The following is a 19,793-nucleotide window of genomic DNA, read 5'->3' as shown; positions in this document are numbered from 1 at the left end:
GTCCTTTCTTTGGTGAACAGCAGCAGTTGAGTCCAGTGGCACCCTAGAGACCAACAAGATTTTCAGAGTGTAAGCTTTTGCAAATCAGAGCTCCGTTAATCAGGACCTCTGACTCTCCAAAGAACCTCACCTATGACTCTTGAAAGCTTACACTTTAAAAATCTTGTTGATTTCTAAAGTGCTACTGGACTCAGCTCTTGCTGTTCTGCTGCAGTCCAACATGGCTACCCACCTAAAATAATTCTTTGGTGAAGAAAAGCTGAGCCCACCTACTCCTGAAATGGTCAAGGAGAATTTTTCTTTCTGTGTGCTCAATATAACATCCCCACACGCCCCCCCCCCACACACACACTCAGGATCCTTTTAAATCCAAAAGGGCAGTTGCCCTCCCCTGATGAAATAATCTCAGAAGTTTATGGAATGAACTTTGAGGACATGCAGCCAAAAAGTTGAACCCTTAAAGCAATCCCCCCCCCCTTTGGGATTCTTTGAATGACAAAACAGCAGGTCCTTTAGTGGCTTGAGAGACTGCTTTTTGTAGGATTCCAATAGGCGGGAGAATCCTGAGTCCTTCTCCCTGGTGGTCCCTAGTTTAGTCAGAGGCGGAAGGCAACCTTTCCCCCATCTATATAATTCCCCTACCTCCGAGTATCTAAGGGTTGCACTTATGCCTTTGCTGGTGGAACAGTTTGCTAGGGGCAAAAATAGTTGAGGGGCAGTCTCCCCCAAACCCCATTTCTCACCCTCTGCTCCCTGTTTGGGTTACTAATATATGACAAAAGAGGATAGAGTGATAATATCCCTTTGGATGGAGGGTGAAGAAGGGTAAAGACAGACATGCCATTTCAAGAGCATTTGCAGCAGACAGTTCTTCAGTTGTGGGAGGCCAGCTCATGTCTGTCATTGCAAGCTAAATGACAAATATATATAGCGGAAAGATCCCGCTACATCCAGCTTTTCACCTTGAAGGTCAGATGGGTGATCCATCTATACAATATTTATTAAACACATACAAGCTTATACGTACATATATTTGCTTTCCATACAAAAAATAATTAAAGTTTAAAACAAAGTTGCTAAAGTGATCAAGGGATTAGAGTGGGGAAGGTCAGTTCATGACACATAGTCAATAGATCACCTCCACAAGCAGATTTCTCCTGTTCAATATTCTCTAAACCAGAAACCTGAAAAACTAATTCCTGAACTAGGCATTGTTAGAGTTCACCTTCAAGAGAAATCTTGTTGGTGTTTAAGGTAGTCCTCGACTCGAATCTTGCTCTTCTCCTGCAGACCAACACAGCTACCCACCTGAAACTATCTTCAAGAGAAGTTATCTTAAATAGAAACATGGATTGTCTAACCAATGGAACTGGCTTTATCATTCACACCCAAAATGTGCTCACACCTGAGCTTCACAGAAGCCCTCCTCAGAATCAGAAGAGGTGCTCTGTGACTTTATTTATTTATTTGTTTGTTTGTTTATTTATTTATTTATTTTTGTTGTTGTTGTTGTTGTTGTTGTTAGTTTATTTATTACCTGCTTTTCTCACTGAGACATAAGGTGGATTTCAACAACATTCCCTAACGAGCCAAACCCATATGCTGGGCTTTGGCACTAAAATAACATGTGCAAGAGAAGAAAAGGCATGCATTCTATGTAGAAACCTTACTTAAATACAGCAGTTTTTGTAAGGCACTTTGGACCATAAGCATTTTTACATTTGTATCCCTTTCACCAAAAGCTATTTCCATTCTTCAGACCAACTTAGTTTTGTGTTCCAGGCAGAGCTGGTTCATGAGGACATTGAAAGTGCACTTGCTGACCATAAATTTGGAAAGAAGATACGGCCACAGACGCTCAAGTAAGTGGCAGTTGTAGACAGACAGGCTCCAGCATGTAGCCTGGGAAGGAGCATAACTTCCTTTACAATACAGAAATCAAAAGGCTCGTGACCCACCCTGAGTTTAATTTCCTGTCCATTTTAATTTACTGAAGTTTTAGGTGTGTTCTTTGGATCTGTCTTATTATTTATGATTAATTGCTGGGGCAATAATGTACAGCCTTGTAAGACTGTGCAACTTGAATGAGGACAGAGAAATAAGACTGGTGTGGTATGACTTTTCTTTGGCAGATAAAACCACCACATCCAGGGATTTAATTTGGTTAAGCTAAAAACAAAGGTGCATGAGTTGTCCTGTCAGGTCCCATTTATAGTTAAAATATCTGGGAGGATACCAACATGATCCACATACAATCTTATTGTAAATAATTTGATTCCTTGTATTTTGTCATTGTGAAACTATTTTTTTCTGAACAGTATGAATTCTAAAACTCTAAACTCAGAACTCTAATATTCATAGTTCGTGGTTGTTGGGTTTTTTTCCTTTCTCTGTCAGGAAATGGGAATATAGTCTGTATTCTGAAATTTACACATATCTACCACTCAATGGTATGGTGGTCATTTCTACATGGTTATGTCTCAAACTGCTCCATTAATATTTAAAGTATGAGGTTTTATAGGTGGTTCAGAGGCCAATGCTAATTCCCACTTTGTCACTGCCCCTCCCTGGGACCCAATAGGTAACTACAGAATCCAGTCCTCTTGGTCTCCTAGTTACAGAGTCTAGCCAGCCATTCCTTTGTTAATCAAGTTGCTGGTGTATATCTCAGTATGGTCAGTTGATGCTTGACTAATGAGAGCTAATGGCTAGGAGATGGTCTCCTCATGGTTGGGAATCTCTCTGTTATTTGAATTACTTATCTGTAAGATGGTTTCCTCATGGCTGAGAATCTCTCTGTTATTTGAATTACTTATCTGTAAGAGTGTTGAGAAACTGATACCTCTTGAGCTGAGAGGAAAGGTCAGAGAAACAGCAGAAACAGCAGGCTGGTTGCTTTTGAACTTAGAGAGGCAGACAGCACGACTTTGGGCCCTGTTCAACTTGATCTCTGGGGATCTGTCTTTTAGGATTGCCTATTTGCTTCCAATTATGCTCTGCCTGTGTAGTGGTAAATAACCAAATATAAAGACAACAAGGGCCAACCTTCGTGATTATATCTCCTGATAGCTTTTATTTTGATTTTATAGCAAGCTTAGGGCCTCTGAATTTGACTGAAGCAGTAGCCCTATAATAGGGGAAGTTCCCCAGCTCCCATTTTCCCAATGTAAATCACTCCCTCTTGAAGCTACTATTAGACCAAAAGCAGAAAAAAATAGGTCCTTGTATTTTTTTCTCAAGCCGGGGGGTGGGGGGGGCGAGGTGGTGCTCATAGTTGTTTGGTGGGACTTTAGTCTTGGGGAAAGGGCTGAACACTCACTCTCTCATTGAGTTTGTATTCCCCTATAGAGTTAATCATGGATTTCCCATATTTTATTTAGTTTAATCTGGCTCTAAGTTTCCAAAGTTCTGTCATCCAAAGGATATTAACAGTGTCATCAAAAGCAGAGCTACACAATTCTGCCCATTTACTTCAATGGATTTAGAAGGATAGCTCTTCTTAGGATTGTACTATAATTCTGCTAATCTGGAACTTCTTGCTGTGCATGCAAATGAAACAAAAAAGCAAATCCACTTAATTTGCATAATCCTTATATTTTGCAGAATTCGGTTTTTCTTGATGCAGATATTGTAGGCCCTGTGTAATACAAGCTTAGCTGGGTGTCGGGATGGGAGAACTCCTGGGAATCAATAAAGGCTGTCCATGATGGAGGAAACATGGAACATAAATGAAATAATTTATGGCATAGGAGCAGGTCAAACTATTTTTTGTCTCAGGAGTTTGAAACCATATTGTGAGTCTAGTCTTAGGTCTGTTGTGAGTTTGTACCCACAAAATTTATCATGTTAGATGCAAAACTTACTTTTGGTCTGTTCAATGTTCTATCTCATAATTAGCTTTCTTAATTTCTTAAAAAACCTAATACAATGCAAATCAAAGGTATTTTCTGCATGGGGAACAGGCTTGTGTGGTTTCATTATTGCTGTTATGGCTGCTGATACAAAGCAGTAGCCGTAGGGTTTCTGCATGGCAGGTTTCCCTTCATTTTCACTACTCCCAACTCTGCAGCGACACCCCCCCCCCAACACACACACACATACACTGTGTTTTTTTTTAATTGGCAATTGAATATCATTCTGATATTAAGCAATCTGTTTATCAGGTTCTGTGAATTCTCAGCTTTCATTTTTTTAAAAGTCTCTAGTCCCTTTTTTTTATAGAGATTTAAGGGGAAATGTATCTCTCTGCGATGAAATGGGCCAGAGACTTTTTTAACAAACAAAAGCTGAGAATTCAGAGAACCTGATATAACATTATAATAATATTCAATTGCCAGTTGAAAAAACAAAAACTTCCCACCACTGAGCCTGGGACAGAGAAAATGGCTACTTTGTGGGCAGGACCTGAAATTCCTAACTTTCCAACCCGTGTGTCCCGGCTTTGCTACAGTTGTTCCCAAACTTCACATCAAAGCATCGCAATGCTATGGGGAAGTGTGCGGGGGGAAGGGGGTGCTTCCCAACAGCATCAGTCCCAGGGCAAATAACCCATGTGGAAAAGGCTAAAACCACAGATTGCATTACATTTCTTTGGCCAGTTCCACATGGCTTATCTGCCCTCAGTTCAATACTGTTGGGAAGTGGATTTCCCCCCTTGCTTCTCGACAGCATTGTGCTGCATTTGTGCACCTCCTGGGATTTCCCAGTCTTTCCCCCCTGCCTCCTAGGTTTTTCTCCTACCTTTCTCAAACCTGGTTTGCTTCAAAGTTTGGAAAAGATTGCTGTAAAGTCTGAATGCCTACTATGTGAGTGGGAACAAAATCCAAATTTTCCATGGAAGCCATTTTTCCTAACTCTGCCCCTCTGACAGCCATTTCCTTCCCCCCATCTATGCTTGGTGAGGGGGGAGCTTTTTGTTCTTTGTAAAAATCAGCCTAAGAATAATGTTATATACCAATGTGTGCACCAGGTTCTCTGAATTTCTGGCTTTCCTTATTTAAAAAGTAAGTTTCTAGCCCATGTAATTGAAGAGTTATATCTTTACCCTTATGTCTTTGCAATGGAAGGGATAGAGACTTACTTAAAAAAAATAAGGTAGGGATTCATAGAATCTGGTACAAATATTTGTATAATGTTATATCAATATAATGATATTCTAGGGCGGATTTTTTAAAAAAAAATTACAAAAGCCGTAGTGACTCGGGGAGGGAACTCTTGGGGGACTGGGCCATGTGGATTGGAAATCCCATTGCCCCACTTTATCAGCAGTCGTTGATAAAGACCTTTGATAAACACCTTTGATTTGTCTCTTTGGTGAGTTTAGTCAATCAGAATAATCTTCTGGGAACGGGAATAATAATGGTGACTGGATTCTTTTTGCTTTTGTTGCTGCTTTCTCTACAGAGTAAACCAAGAGAAGATAAAACAGAGACAGTCAATCCTCCCCCCACCCCAAGGGCCAGCTCCTATTCCTTTCCAATATGAAGCAAAAAGCTCTTCAAAGAACAGCTTGAACCGAGTGGCTCCTCCTTCACAGCATAATGAGCCAGGTATTGAAATGAGTCAATGATTGTGCAATAGAGACAGATGATCAACACAGACATCTGCATAGGGTTGTCATAACATGAGAAAACAAGCGCTGTTTCCCTGTGCATTTTCCCAAGATAGGAAGCTGTTATCTGCAGAAATGAAAAATAAACAATGTCATATATTTTTACCTGTTGTATCCATTATTAAAGAGCCAAGAAAAGAAAGCAACAATAAATATCGTTATATAACATTTAAAGCAAACATCAACAAGAGGCTCCTGTGCCTTTTAATCATTCAAATAATGTCTGCAGATATTCCCTGTGCTAGGTACTGTGAGCATCCATCATACATCTTAAGTGATTGAATCCATCTTACAAATGCTTTCATGCATTTCCAACAGACTTGGCTAAATAGCACTAGTGCCATAATTACTGTGAAGGGATGGCACAAGGCCAAGATGAGGTTGCCAGGTCACCCATCATCATCATCATCTTCTTCTTCTTCTTAACTTAATTTATATCCAGTTTTTCTCCTCAATGGTGGCTCAAAGCTGCTTACATTGTTCTCCTCTCCTCCATTTTATCCTCACAACAGCCATGTGGAGTAGGTTAGACTGAGAGTGTGTGACTAACCCAAGGTCACTCAACAGCAGGGCTCATTTCGAGGGGGAACGTGCAGGAATGCAGTTCCGGCAGTTCCCCAAAGAGGTCACATGTCAGGTGGCCCCGCCCACCTGACTCGGCCATTTTGGGCCCGTTTCAGCCTGGATTGGGGTCGAAACAGCCCGGTTCAGGCCTCTGACGGGTGGTGGATCACTCTCCCACTCAGCAGCGGCCCGATCCTGACCATTTGGGGCCCCTTTTCGGCCATTTTCAGCCCCCTGTTGCCATTTTGGGCCCAATTTCGGCCCTGAATGACCAGGATTGGGTCCAAAACAGCCAGAACAGGTGATGTCAGGGGGTGTGGCATATGCAAATGAGTCATACTAATGACACACTTCCGGTGATGACAAGAGGTGTGGCATATGCTAATGAGTTATGCTAATGAGTTCCTCCAGCTCTTTTTCTATGAAATGACCCCTGCTCAACAGGCATGTTATTTGCCTACTAGGGGGGCAGGGGATTCACCACTTCAGTTCCTGTTTTCCCCTGCTGTTTCTGTAGCTGGTGGAACATAATGGGAAAAAATATAAAGTGATGGTGTGATGTCATTTCCAGGGAAAACCTGAAAGTCACATCAGTCCTTTCTAGGAATTGCTGGAAAGTCTGTGGTTTTGCCACATAGTTTCCGGCAATTCCTCGAGAGGTACCATGTCATTTCCAATTTTTCCCAGGAAGTGACATCATGCCATCATCCAATGACCCCACCTTCACAGACTCCCACTGGCTGACTGGCACCCCTGTCTACCAAGCTTCCATGGAAAAGCAGTGATTCAAACCTGGGTCTCCCAGATACTTGTCTGATACTCTAACCACTACACATAAGGACCATCCTGCCTCTTCAACAGCCCTACTGCTTTAACAGAGGATACAGCTATGTTCCCCCCCCCCCCAACTCATCCTACCCTGGTCTTCTTGGTCATCTTCTTTGTCCTCCTGTTTGTTCCAGCAGGTGGAGAGGCAAAGGAAGCCACAGCTATATTTTTTTTATTTCAGTTAAAGCCAGTATAATTCTCTGGCAACAATCTTAGGCCTCAAAGAAGCTCAGAGTAACTAGGACATTGTAAGAAGTGAAAAATGTTTGCTTACTGCCATTTTGTACCGGCTGATGCACAACCTGCAGAAACATTACACTACTTTAGAATCTATTTTTGCATAATTGTATTAATGCACAATAATTAATCATAAAATTATTTCTGTTTCTTCTGTCTAGTATGAATAATATTCCTAATTTCAGGATTTACTGTGTATTTATGTTTTCACAACATGCTTATATATATTGTTAAGCAGGAAGGAGCATCTTCTTCTTACAGTAAGATGAAGTGAAGTCTTGCATATACAATACAATAGAATAAAACTCTTGATGAAGAGGGGTGGCTTGGAAACTGGATTCCTTAACAAAGCAGACAATACTTGCCTCAACTCGTAACTCAATTCCCTGATTTAGAGATGACATGACATGCAGGGAGCCTTTGTGGTTCAATGCCAGTCTCTCCCATTTTCTACATTCTGGCTCTTTTGTTCCATGATTTTGAAAGCTTGTTTGCTCCCTGGTAGTACAAACCTGATAGTACAAAGGAAGAAAAGTGTACCCAAAGACAGCATGCAGTGAAATAATCCCTAACATAGCACTGATTTATCACCCCCTTGAATTCTGACAGGCTATATCTGTCTTTTACGTATAGCATGGAGCACTTATACACATTCCTAACACACATGCCTCTTCAAAACAAAATGTACAAGTTCCTACAGTGTTCCTCTGATTTCTGCATGAGCCTCTATAAAACAGCAGTCATGCAGAAACACAACCCCATGCTTTTCAAGACTAAGAGTAGGGACCATGAGATCTTTATGGGACCATCAAATGGAGCAAATGAGATGCAGCAGCTATAGCACTGTACGTGAGATCTGTCCCTAGACTTTGTTTTTTCAAAAGTTGACCACGCTGCTATTCAAGCCAACCAGATCCTGCTTCATGGTAAAAGTGACTGAAGAATAATACACAGAAAGAACTCCTAGAGTTGTACCATGAACAATTTCACAACAGCAAAAGGAAACTTGACAGCAAAACTCTGCAACTCCTTCTGCAAAACTGAGTCCAATCCCAGTTCCCAATAGAATTGATGGAGTTATGCCAAATCATACAAGATTAATTATATAACAGTTGCTCCTTTATCTCTAAGTCAACAAAATAAACCAACACCTTATGCAGGAATGGCATTTGATGCTTCATCCTTCTGAGAAAGTTGATTCACAGTTTCTTCTCCAAGTAATTTTCTCTGTGTCCCTTGATACCCTGTTGTAGAGTCTCTCTACGAAGCTTCACCTGTTCAGTTTCTGCACATCAGGTTGCTGTTACACGGAGCTGCTCAAGTGACTTACTTTCTGTGTGGTCTTATATTCAAGTGTACTCTGTCTCGCTAGCAGTGCATGTGTACCCACAATGGGAGAACAAGATGTCTTGTGTAGAGAGACTCGTAATTCACAGTATATTATATCTATGCAAAATGACATTTTGGAGTCTAACTAAAGGTTTTTTTCTCTGCTTTTACCAAATGATTTGAAGTCACTGCTGTTTTAATCTGTTCCCACTGATATCTAACATTTTTGTTTTATGGTCTGGCAGAATATGAACGACGAAGTTCTGGCTCTCAGGACCATGAAGAGTCACGTGCAATTTTAGCACAGAAGATTGAAAAAGAAACGGTTGGTGATAAGAGCACCCTGCCTATCATTTTTTTTAAAATGTTTCTGTAATTATGTTACAAATTTAAATTCAAAAATAAAAAGTAAAAAAGTTATAAAGATGAGAAGATAACTAGTTAAGGACAAATTTAGTTGCAGTAACACTGTGGAAACCCACAGTTTGATACAAGAAAATAGCGAGAAGGGGACATTTTCTAAGTAGGGAGGAAATGAATGAATATAGAGGCAAGTAGGTGTTGAATCTGTCTTCAATGTATGTTTTTTAAATTTGTCTCTCTGTAGCAAATCCTGAACTGTGCCCTAGATGACATCGAGCTGTTTGTTGCCAAACTTCAGAAAGCATCAGAGGCATTCAAACAGCTGAATCAAAGGAAGAAAGGAAAGAAGAACAAGAAGAAAGGGCCAGCAGGTGAAAAAAAGTCTTGAGCTAGTGACTTTTGGAAGAGGTTTTGAATAAAAACTCATCATTCAGTTCAAGCCTATGCGTGTTTACAGAGAAGTAAGATCCCCTTTGTTCAGTGGGGCTTACTCCTAAATTAGTGTGCATGGGCTTACAGCTGTATTCAAAAGCAATCAGCATAAATGTGTGTCTCTGACTTTAGAAAGTCCTACTAAAGCTATAGTGGAGATGACAAACTGGCAGCATGTGGGCCAGATTTGCAGCCTCTGACAGCCCTGCCAAATTTTAATGCAGAGGTGATTCTTACAGAAGAAGCAAGAACAGTCCATGTTCATGTATATGTTCATTCCATATACATTTTCCCTCTTTTCAAAAGCTCATTCATTCATCAGCCCTGCCCATACCATCTAAGTGCATGTGTACCAAAACATTACTCTCTTCCTTACTACACAAAGTACAGAGTAGGTGAAAGTCTGTAAATGAAAAGACAGGTGAGGTATGAGTCCATTCCCATATTCGAAATGTATTTCTTCTTCTTCATCTCCCACCCTTATATTTGATGGCATTGTCATTTCTTCAATAGTCAGGGTAGTTGAACTGTTTTTCAAAGCTGGAGGGAAAAGACAGCCATTGGCCCCCAAGCTGTGGTTACATTTCATCAGTGGTGGATGAGCCACAAGGGACGGTTAGATATTCCCCCACTGCAATATTATCTCCTACTGCATGTTTTATTTTCCCTCATAGGAATTAATATCAGCCATTCACATAAGGGAAAAAGTAAGGGAAAAAGTAACCTGCCCCTGCTCCTGGTGATCACTGGTACATTGAGTAATAATAATAATAACATTTGATTTATCTACCACCCTTCAGGACTACTCAACACCCACTCAGAGCAGTTTACAAAGTATTTCATTATTATCCCCATAACAACAAACACCCTGTGAGGTGGGTGGGGCTGAGAGAGCTCCTAGAAGCTGTCTGTGACTAACCCAAGGTCACTCAGCTGGCTTCAAGAGGAGGAGTGGGGAATCAAACCTGGTTCTCCAGATTAGAGTCCCGCACTGTAATCTGGGTTTGGTCCCTCTTAATTCTGTCATAGCTTGCATCCTACACATTTTGCCCTTCTGTGTGAGGGAGAGTTCTGATCCCCATGAACATAGACTGGCCCCCATGAATATAGAGGCTAGCCATACCCAATGCAAAGCATCTCTCATTCACTTATACTAATATATCGTTATTTACTTTGAAATACACAAAATAACCTGTCATTGCTTTGGTGCTTCTGTTATTGCTTCAACATCTAGTAAGACAAATACCACCTTTGAATTTACTCTTCTTTGGTTTTTTATTCTCAATGTTTTTGGATTTTAGAGGGAGTTCTGACTTTGAGGGCAAAACCCCCAAGTGAAGCTGAATATATTGACTGCTTCCAGAAAACCAAACTCGCACTCAATCTCCTGGTAAGCAGCAAAAGATGGTATCGTCATAGAAGTGTTCACTATTCATAAAAATAGTCTGCACTGTGTTCTCTTGTGCATATCTCCCTAATTATTTTACTGCATGGAATATTCTAGCCTAGTGCACCGAACTGTGTCTTCAGAAGATTTGGCCATGTCTGCCAATAATAATAATAACAGCTTCTTCTGTGTGTGTGGTTCTGCCTTCCATGACAGACATTTTGTGGTTATGCCCAGCACCCTGTCAGAGTTCCCAAGGTGCCTGCAGGCTCAAAACAGTTAGGGGCCCTGATCCAAAACATTCAGCACAATAGCAAGCCATAAAAGCTGTGCGCCCAAAGGCAGTCTGGTGAAGCAGGTTCTGAAGACTGCCATGCTACTATTCCACAAGCCGGCTCTCCACAGGCTCAGGCTGCATTCCAATGTCACGCCAAACAGCAGTTTGTCTTGAGAAACATAAATGTTGCTCGTTTGCTGTGCCCATTCACACTCCTGGCTCCTCCCTCCTTCCATTGTGTGCCGAGTGCAATAGGCTTCCAGCCACCAACCAAACCTGAAGGGAAAGAATTAAGTGCACCTCACTCCTGCCACTCCTTCAGTCAATGCTGCAATACCCCAGCTGCTTTTCAGTATTAAGAGCAAGTGTTGTTCCTTCATTATTAGCATTTGTGTGCAATGTGTAATTTGCCTTTGATACCTGTTCAGAAAACCCCTCACTGCCACCTTATTTTTGTTTTAAAATATTTTTTAAAATAAGTATTCACATCACAGAAAATGAAAACCTGCACAACTTTGCCTAAGATTCCACTAAGACTATGTATTTGTTTATTTATTCAGACAACAGTCAAAAGAAATTCTGCTTCAGAACCTGGAGATCCTATTCTGCTTTCATGGTTAATTGTGAATAATAGACCTATGCTTTATAAACCTGTCCAACCTCTGCTTGAATCCATCTAATTAGTGGCCATCATTACATTTTATGGGTGTTAGTTCCACAGGTCAAATGCATGCACTGCAGAGGGAAATGTGTTGGGGCACACCTTGCTTGACTATCTGTGGTGGTAAGGTAATTTCATTTTCCACAGATTGGGATAAAAAGTTAATGGCAAGATTCACACCCTCCATTGCATTAAACTAGCAAATTGAGGTTTGCAGAAGCCTGTTCTCTATTGCAGTCAGGATTTCCAATTTCTTGAAGAAAGGATTTGTTTTGTTTACCATTGCAGCAAATTCTCAACAATATAAACAGAAGGTGTAATTATCTGAACTTCTGTCAGCTGTTAATGCAATTAGTTTAACATCCTTGCAAATCCATTTCACTGTTTTTCTCTCATTGCCACACAGCTCAATTCAAATACCACCCTACGAGCCTTCAGGTGCACTAGTAACCAGCAACTGGTGTAGTTGCAGTAAGGCAGTCTCTGCTCCACAGCCAAAATAAGCCCTGTTCTAGTCTAGCTTAACTCTGCAGTGCCTCTCATCACATTAACTCCAAATGAGTAGTCCTGTTAGTGTTTTAGCAAAGTTAAATAGGAATCCAGTAGCATTTTAAAGATTAACAAAATTTATTCCGGCATAAGCTTTCATGCTGAGGTCAAGCAACAGGCCTCACTGCGTATCATGTGTAATGTAATTTGAAATCCTTCGTCTCAAAGATTGGAATGATAGCAAAATATTATAAATTTTATTTTCCTTTTCAGATTAAACTGAGAAAACATATCCAGAATCCAAGTGCTTCAGAGTTGGTGCATTTCCTGTTTGGGCCACTGGAACTGGTATTTAAACTATAAACTCAATATTTTCCTTTATGTATTGGTGTCATCATTCTTAACATCCACGGAGATAAAAAATTCAATTAAAAGTTCACTTTATATTAAGGTTTCATTCATAAATTCCTTATACATTATCAAATAGTAAGCACAGATGTGTATAGTAGGTTTAATCACTGGTTTACATGTTATATAATACCTTATTTAAATAATAAATATTAAACAGAAAACTTGTGATGGATCTGCCAAGTGTGGCTGAATCCAAAACGTGGGGCTATTTGGAGATGGTTCCAGGAGTGACTATGGATTATCCACACTGCTTGCTCATTGATGATCCTATTAACAGCTCAATTGCACTGTACATGTATTAAATATGGCTGGATCCCTTGATAGATTCTACTCAGAAAGGATTGTCTAGGAGCTCTTTTAAATTTTAAATTTTATTTTATTTTTAATATTAAATTTTTAACAGTTAACAATAAAACATTACAACAATAAAGAGCAAATCAATGAGTGAACTTGAGAAATATATCATACAAATCTTACAGTCTTAACATGTTATTACTGTTATTAAAATGTTAGACACCTTTAGCGTTGAAATAACTGAACATTAATTTAGGGTAACCAAAAGAATGATAAATGTTTAGGGGGGTGTATATCCTTGACAATTAAAAATTCAAAAAATGGAAGTAGGAGCTCTTTTCATTCAAGGCAACAACATATTTAGATATTTGTCCCAGGATCCATGCCATGTGTAGACAATTCAGAAATGATTCACTTAACTGTTTAAATTAAAGAAATAGAAAACAGATAGGTTTACAAAAACCCAGACTTATATCAGATCCCCTGATTTTTGAGACATTCTATTAGCTTTTCAGAGTATTGCTTTGAAAGAGAATTAAAAACTAATTATTTGTCAAACATTTTGAAATTTTGTTCTACAACTCTTTTTAAATCCTTCTAATGTATAATCTAGATTGTGAATAGCTGTGGAGGTCCTGAGCTTGCAAGATCTGTCCTCAGTCCACTTCTTTCTAAAGATACCACAGATTTCCTGAAAGGACATCTAACACCAAAGGAAATGACACTGTGGGAGTCCTTGGGAGAAACATGGACAAGATCAAGGTAAGGACAAAGCACAGCCAGGGAGCAAAGAACAAAGAGATATCTGAAACTAATGAAGGGAAATGTCTCCTTTATTTTTTATGACAATCATAAAACATGAAAGTCATAAAAAAATAAAGGAGATGTTTATTTAGTGTGACCTGCCTGTCTTGCTAGCAAGGCCTGTACTCTTTCAGGGGTGGCCTTTAAATCTGGGCCGTTTTCACACGCACATGTAACCTCACGGCATGAAGCGTCTTCCTAGCAAGATTTCCCGGCATGATCCCCTTTAATGGCACAATGACATCAGAAAACACTCCATTAAATGGGATTGTGCCAGGAAATTGTGCTAGGAAGACGCTTCATGCCATGAGTTTTGTGCGATTTTCTGGAGGGTTAGGGTATGTGAAAATGGCCATCTTCTGGCAGACACACTACAGGCAACTGGAGGAGCTGGGTGAGGGGCCTGCTACTTAAAATACTTGCAGGCTCAAGTAACCCTTGTGGTGGGAGGGTGGAGTATACATGAGTGTGTGTGTGTAGATCAAAATGGGTAGCCATGTTAGGCTGTCTATAGCAGTGGAAAAGAGAAAGAGTCCAGTAGCACCTATAAGACTAACAAAATTAGTGGTAGGGCATGAGCTTTCGTGAGCTACAGCTCACTTCTTCAGATACATCACAAAAGCTTATACCCTACCACTAATTTTGTCAGTTTTATAGGTGCTACTGGACTCTTGCTCCTTTCCATTGTGAGTATGTGTGTGTGAGAGAGATCATTTTCTGGAAGTAAACAGTAAGTATTCCCTCCCACCCTTCCCAGTGCTTACAAAAATACATTTATTGCTTTTCTCTCTATTGAATTGGCATAGGGGCAAAATCATAGTTCACCTAGGACACAAAAAACTAGGCTTCCCCAGTTGCCTGCCAATCACTGGCGATTGACGAGATGTGGCACACACACACACACACACACACACACACACACACACACACACACACGGAGATTGCCCGCCACCAGCAGGCAACCAAGGAAAGCATACACTAGAGGAAACTGGGACAGGTAAGTCCCAGATCCCCCTTCCCACTGGGATGGTACAGGGACCTGGGAACCCTACCAAAAACCCTTGTGTCAGCCTTGTAGTTGTAAACAAATAAATAATGTGAGGCAATAATGGAGCAATAATGTTTTCACTTTAGTTGGAAAATGGGGCAGTGTGCAATTGAGCCAAAATGTGGGAGACCCTTAATTTGAAATACCCCCTCCTCATTTCAGCAATCTTTTTGAGGGAAATCTATCAATGCAAAAATATTCACCTCATCTGCTGCACTATCATCCCTCTTTAACAAGAGAAGGTTAGGATCAGGCTCTGCGTGTTCCACTGCAGCTCACCTCAATAGGTGGTTGCTCTAACCATTTCACGGGAGGCACTTGCTGCCCCCAAACCCAGCAACTGAAGGAGGAATTAGCATGGAGCCGAGTGAGGAATCCCAACTTCTTACCCAAAAGCATTTTTTCCATAAACAACTGGACTTGTTTCCTTGGCCCAAAACTGAGGCACTGTAATGCATGGCAGCATTCTGGAACCAGGGGATATTGTTATTGCCTTACATTTTGGGCTGGAGGGAAACATTAATTTTTAAGAGGACTGAAGGTGCATGGTTTATATACATGTTTCTTTTGTCCCAATGCTTCCCTTGATCAAACAGGCTTTACAGATTTTTGGAACAATGTAAATGCTTGTAAACGCTACAATCAATGATCTCTTTCAAAGCAACTCTCTGAAGAGAGAGAAAAGGATACTCTTTCTTTGTAGAGACATAAAGGAAAAGTTGTATATCCACAGCAAAAAGGATTAGTGACTTGTTTTTTTTAAATGAAAGCTGGGAATTCAGAGGACCTAGCAGATCAGTTGCCCTGACCTGGATAGCTCAGCTTAGCCTGATCTTGTCAGAGTTCAGAAGCTAAGCAGGGTCAGCCTTGGTTAGTAATTAGATGGGAGACCTCCAATGAAGACCAGGGTTGCAGAGGCAGGCAATGGCAAATCACCCCTGTTTGTCTCTTGCCAGGAAAACCCCATCAGGGGTCACCATAAGTCAACTATGACTTGAAGGCACTCCATCACAGTTGATCAGTCACCATAATATTACACTGTTACAGCAATATGTTAAAAAAATTTCCAAAAGCCCTCTAGTGGTGCATGAGAAAAATAACAGCCACAAAGGAATGAGCTGATGTCAGCAGGACCTACAGAAATGTGCCTCTTCCCATCCACACATGACTTTTCCAAAAAGATCATACCAAACTAGGTTTGAGAAAGATTACAGAAAAGTTGGGGCGGGGGGGGGGGGGGAACCACATGAAAAGCAAATGATTTGGGGTCAATGTCATGTGGGTGCTTTCAAAAAGAAAAAAAAAACACCCTTCTCTAACTTGGATACCAAACTGAAGCAAAACCTCTGTGCAGAAGCAGCCAACAAGAAACTACAATACTAAGTTCTGAAATTTCATTAGAATATTAATACTTGCAAATATATCTTCTAAAAGGAACATAATATGATCCATGTTCCATATTAAAAAAAGTTTACTTGTAATGTATTTCTAAGAGCCGAGTGGCCAAGAGAAGCCAGTGTTCCAAGCTACATTCCAAAGTTCCGCAATGGATGGGAGCCACCGTTGGAAATTTTCCGTGGAGCCCCTTGGGAAATAGACTTTGGCCACTTGCAAGAAGAGGTGAGTTCCAAGCCTAAATCCCCTCCTTTTTTCAGTTTATCAGTTCATTCAAACTTTGAGCAAAATATTCTGCAAGCACCTATGTAGATTAGTAAATCAGAAAAATTGATTTGGAGGAAACGTCTGGTTCATGTTTGTATTCCTGTTTTCAGATGATCATCAAAAACACACTGAGAGATAATGACAGTAAATTAATTCTCCCCAGTCTAGATAGGGCCGTATGTGTGTAGAAGTTGCCGTCTTACTGCATAAGACAATCATGTAGAAACAGGTGCTATGTGTACCATAGTGCTGATCAGCTGTTCAGGAATGGTAAGAAGAGTGGAGGGAAGGTTTTGGTCCTCTGTGTTCATTCAGTTCCTTCTTTCAAACAAGAAAATGATGCTACTGACAATAACCTGATTGGTGCTGCCTGTGCACAGCCGTGGATTCTGGATTAAGAGTCAGCATATTGCTGTATACATATGCCACATCCCACTACTGGGCACCCACATATCTCAGTCAGGGGCTGAGATATCAGGCTCAGCTACTTTTTTCATAGATATACATTAGCAGTGATAGGGTCAGATGGTGTCCTGGTATCAATTTGTCCTGTTGTTTAGGATACTTTTCAGTTTATTGAGTCTGAAGCTCTGGACAGAATTCTTTGAAGTTTAAGGCAGACCACCTCCTTGTAGGGCCCTTGCCCTTCTGAGTTGCTTAAATCGGGGGGGGGGGGTTCCTACCGTGCTATGAGAGATAGTTGAGAGAGGAGGACATGGCTCTGGGCCTGAAAAGAGCTGCTTTCCTGGGATAGAGAAAGAACAAGGTGAAGCAACCTTGTTCTTTTTCCTTGTTAAGGCCTTGGGAGACCCATCGGCAAAGCCCAGCAAGATGGCAGAGGGCTAGGCGATGGAGCTGGAGAGGGGAGAGCTTCACAGCTGTCCTAATTGCACTTAGGAAGTCTCAAAGGTTTGTTTGGCTGACACACATACAGATTTACCATAGTAGAGTTTGAACTGGGCATCTTAGTCAGGGCACCTTTGTTCAAGATGGAGGAAAGTGTTACAGTTCCAAAATTACATTTTCATGGCCCTCTGTGATAGGCTTCTTCTCGGAAATTTTGTAAGCATCCTAGTAATGATGCTCTTTCTCTGTTTTATCCTCCAAGCTGTCATCACCCAATGGGTATTCCAGTCGTAACCTAAAGCCTGTTCAGACAGCTGATCAAATGCAAGCTGTGGATGCCTTTACTCAGCATGTTACTCAACATGTAAACAGGTAATTTCTAGGATAGGATAAAACAGTCAGTGTAGAGGTGGAGCTCAGCACATGGCTCTGGGTCCCTGGCTGAGCCCTGGGAAGGCATGCACCCATCAGATCTGAGTGAGCAGCAAAACAAGCAAAATACCCGCTCAGATAACTGAGGATATGTTGAGAGTCACAGCGGTGTAGTGGTTAGCATGTTGGATTAGGACTGGAGAGGTCCAGGTTCAAATCCATGCTTGCTATGAAACTCACTGAGAGCAGAACCACAAGTGACAAAAGGCACAGATTGGACACTTGTCAGCTTCCCTCAAGTTTTGATGGGAAATGTAGGCATCCTGGTCTCACAGCTTCGCTCTCTGACTGCTGTCCAATGGATTTTTCAACTGTCACTTGTCCAACATTCCGCCAAGCTGCCTACATTTCCCATCAAAACTTGAGGGAAGCTGACAAGTGTCCAATCTGTTCCTTTTGTCACTTGTGGTTCTGCTCTGAGTATTCTTGAACTCGTTATTCACTCCCAACCTTATCTACTTCACAAGGTTATTGTGAGGATAAAAGAGAGGAAGGGAGAACCATGTTGTGATGTTCTTTAATATGTGGGTGGCTATAGACAAAAGAACTGGAGGCATTGCTTGCTGGGAGATATCAGTGTGATAGAACAGGAAACAGAAAGGAGGGGGAGACTTGGCAGGCTCAGTCTGTTTTACTGAGTGGTGCAACATTTGTTGAGTCTGTATATGTTATACAATTTTTTTTATTTAAATTGTGAATCAGTTACATGAAACAACATATGTATGCCATGTCAAGTTCCTTGGAGGAAGGGTGAAATAAAAATTAAATGAATAAATGTTTGGACAATGGGCAGAAACAACATGCAGAAACTGTGAGGAGCACTTTAAATGTGTTAGTCTTCAGTGGTGGTTATGCAGGAATGCTACATGGTTTAGCAGTAAAACTAATAAGAATGCAGAAAGATGTTTTCAGTGCATACTGTTGACTCTCAATTTAGTGAAAGAAAAATGCACACACAGAAAAAGTAGTAGTATTCAATGTACTGAAACGGTGTGTGCACCAAAGCCTTTAATCATACCCTTTTAAACATTAATTTAAGTATAACCACATTATGTCTTTCTTGCAGGAATTTTGAAGCTCAGGGTATTGCCCAGTCAAAAAGATATGCCAAAATTCGATATGATTTCACTGCTCGAAATGCCAGTGAACTTTCAGTGCTGAAGGATGAAATTTTGGAGGTAAAAGAATGAATCAGACTTTTCCTGTCCACCTTTGCAATATTTATCACAAGATGAAGGGGCGTCAGTCATGCATAACATCTTCTGGCCCAAGTTCCACCACTATGGTGCTATATGGAATCTTAATTTTTTCCCCCAGGGCTAGCAGATGGTTTTAATCTGCAAACCTAACATTTGCTATTCAGTAAGTGCCATTGAAGACAGTGGGACTAATTTCTGAGTAAATGTGCCTGGGTTTACATTATGCTGCAAGAAAAGAGAGCATGCATTGCGTGGGCAACATCCACACTACTGCACTGTACTAAACAAAAGACTGGGCTGGGGAGCTGCACACGTGCTTCCCATTCTCTTTTCTAGGCATAAGGAATGTGTGACGCTTTAAGGCTGAGGAGGCAGGGAGCTAAGAGCAATATGGTCTGGGGTAAAAGGCTGAAGAAACAAATAAGAGGGAGAAGTGGATAGAAATGTACCTACAGCTTGTTTGTGAGCAGTCTTGAGTATAACATAATGTTCTGGAAGTCTGCAGTGTTTAGGATTAGGGAACACTGTGTGCTGTATAACACAAACTATGATTTTTAGCCTTTTTATTTATAGAAAGTATAATATAAATACCAATGAAGATATTTTAAATGCACCAATACTTAATTTTTCTTAGCAGATTATTTTTATATTTACAGGTTTTGGAAGATAACAAACAATGGTGGAAGCTGAGAAACCGGAGTGGGCAGGCTGGTTATGTCCCATATAACATCTTGGATGTAGTAAAACTGGAGGATTGTGGATCAGTTGAACAGGTTAGATTTAGCAAGCCATTAACTGCAATAGTCAGATTTCAAGCAGCCACTGAAATCATTGGTAATTTTTATAGACATTCCTCTTAAAATACAGGTATGCCTGAGCTAACCTCTTAACTGTGACTGAGTGTGAAGAAATATGTATA

General features: G+C 40.7%; 1 protein-coding gene across 2 annotated transcripts in view; it reads left to right on the top strand.

Moving 5' to 3' along the window:
* EPS8L2 (EPS8 like 2) overlaps positions 1-19,793 on the top strand; it is a 144,133-nt gene that overhangs the window by 113,077 nt on the left and 11,263 nt on the right. For both annotated transcript variants that reach the window (XM_054970805.1, XM_054970806.1), the window contains exons 7-17: positions 1,783-1,862; positions 5,404-5,549; positions 8,815-8,894; positions 9,177-9,303; positions 10,666-10,754; positions 12,452-12,526; positions 13,497-13,645; positions 16,229-16,355; positions 17,506-17,615; positions 18,742-18,853; positions 19,531-19,647. In XM_054970805.1, the coding sequence (XP_054826780.1) occupies positions 1,783-1,862; positions 5,404-5,549; positions 8,815-8,894; positions 9,177-9,303; positions 10,666-10,754; positions 12,452-12,526; positions 13,497-13,645; positions 16,229-16,355; positions 17,506-17,615; positions 18,742-18,853; positions 19,531-19,647 (1,212 nt within the window). The remainder of the gene's footprint in view (positions 1-1,782; positions 1,863-5,403; positions 5,550-8,814; positions 8,895-9,176; positions 9,304-10,665; positions 10,755-12,451; positions 12,527-13,496; positions 13,646-16,228; positions 16,356-17,505; positions 17,616-18,741; positions 18,854-19,530; positions 19,648-19,793) is intronic.

Source organism: Eublepharis macularius, chromosome 2 (genome assembly GCF_028583425.1).
Source record: "Eublepharis macularius isolate TG4126 chromosome 2, MPM_Emac_v1.0, whole genome shotgun sequence".
Classification (NCBI taxonomy): Eukaryota; Metazoa; Chordata; class Lepidosauria; order Squamata; family Eublepharidae; genus Eublepharis; species Eublepharis macularius.
The sequence above is the reverse complement of the archived record's forward strand: the minus strand, read 5'-3'. Positions and strand labels throughout refer to the sequence as shown.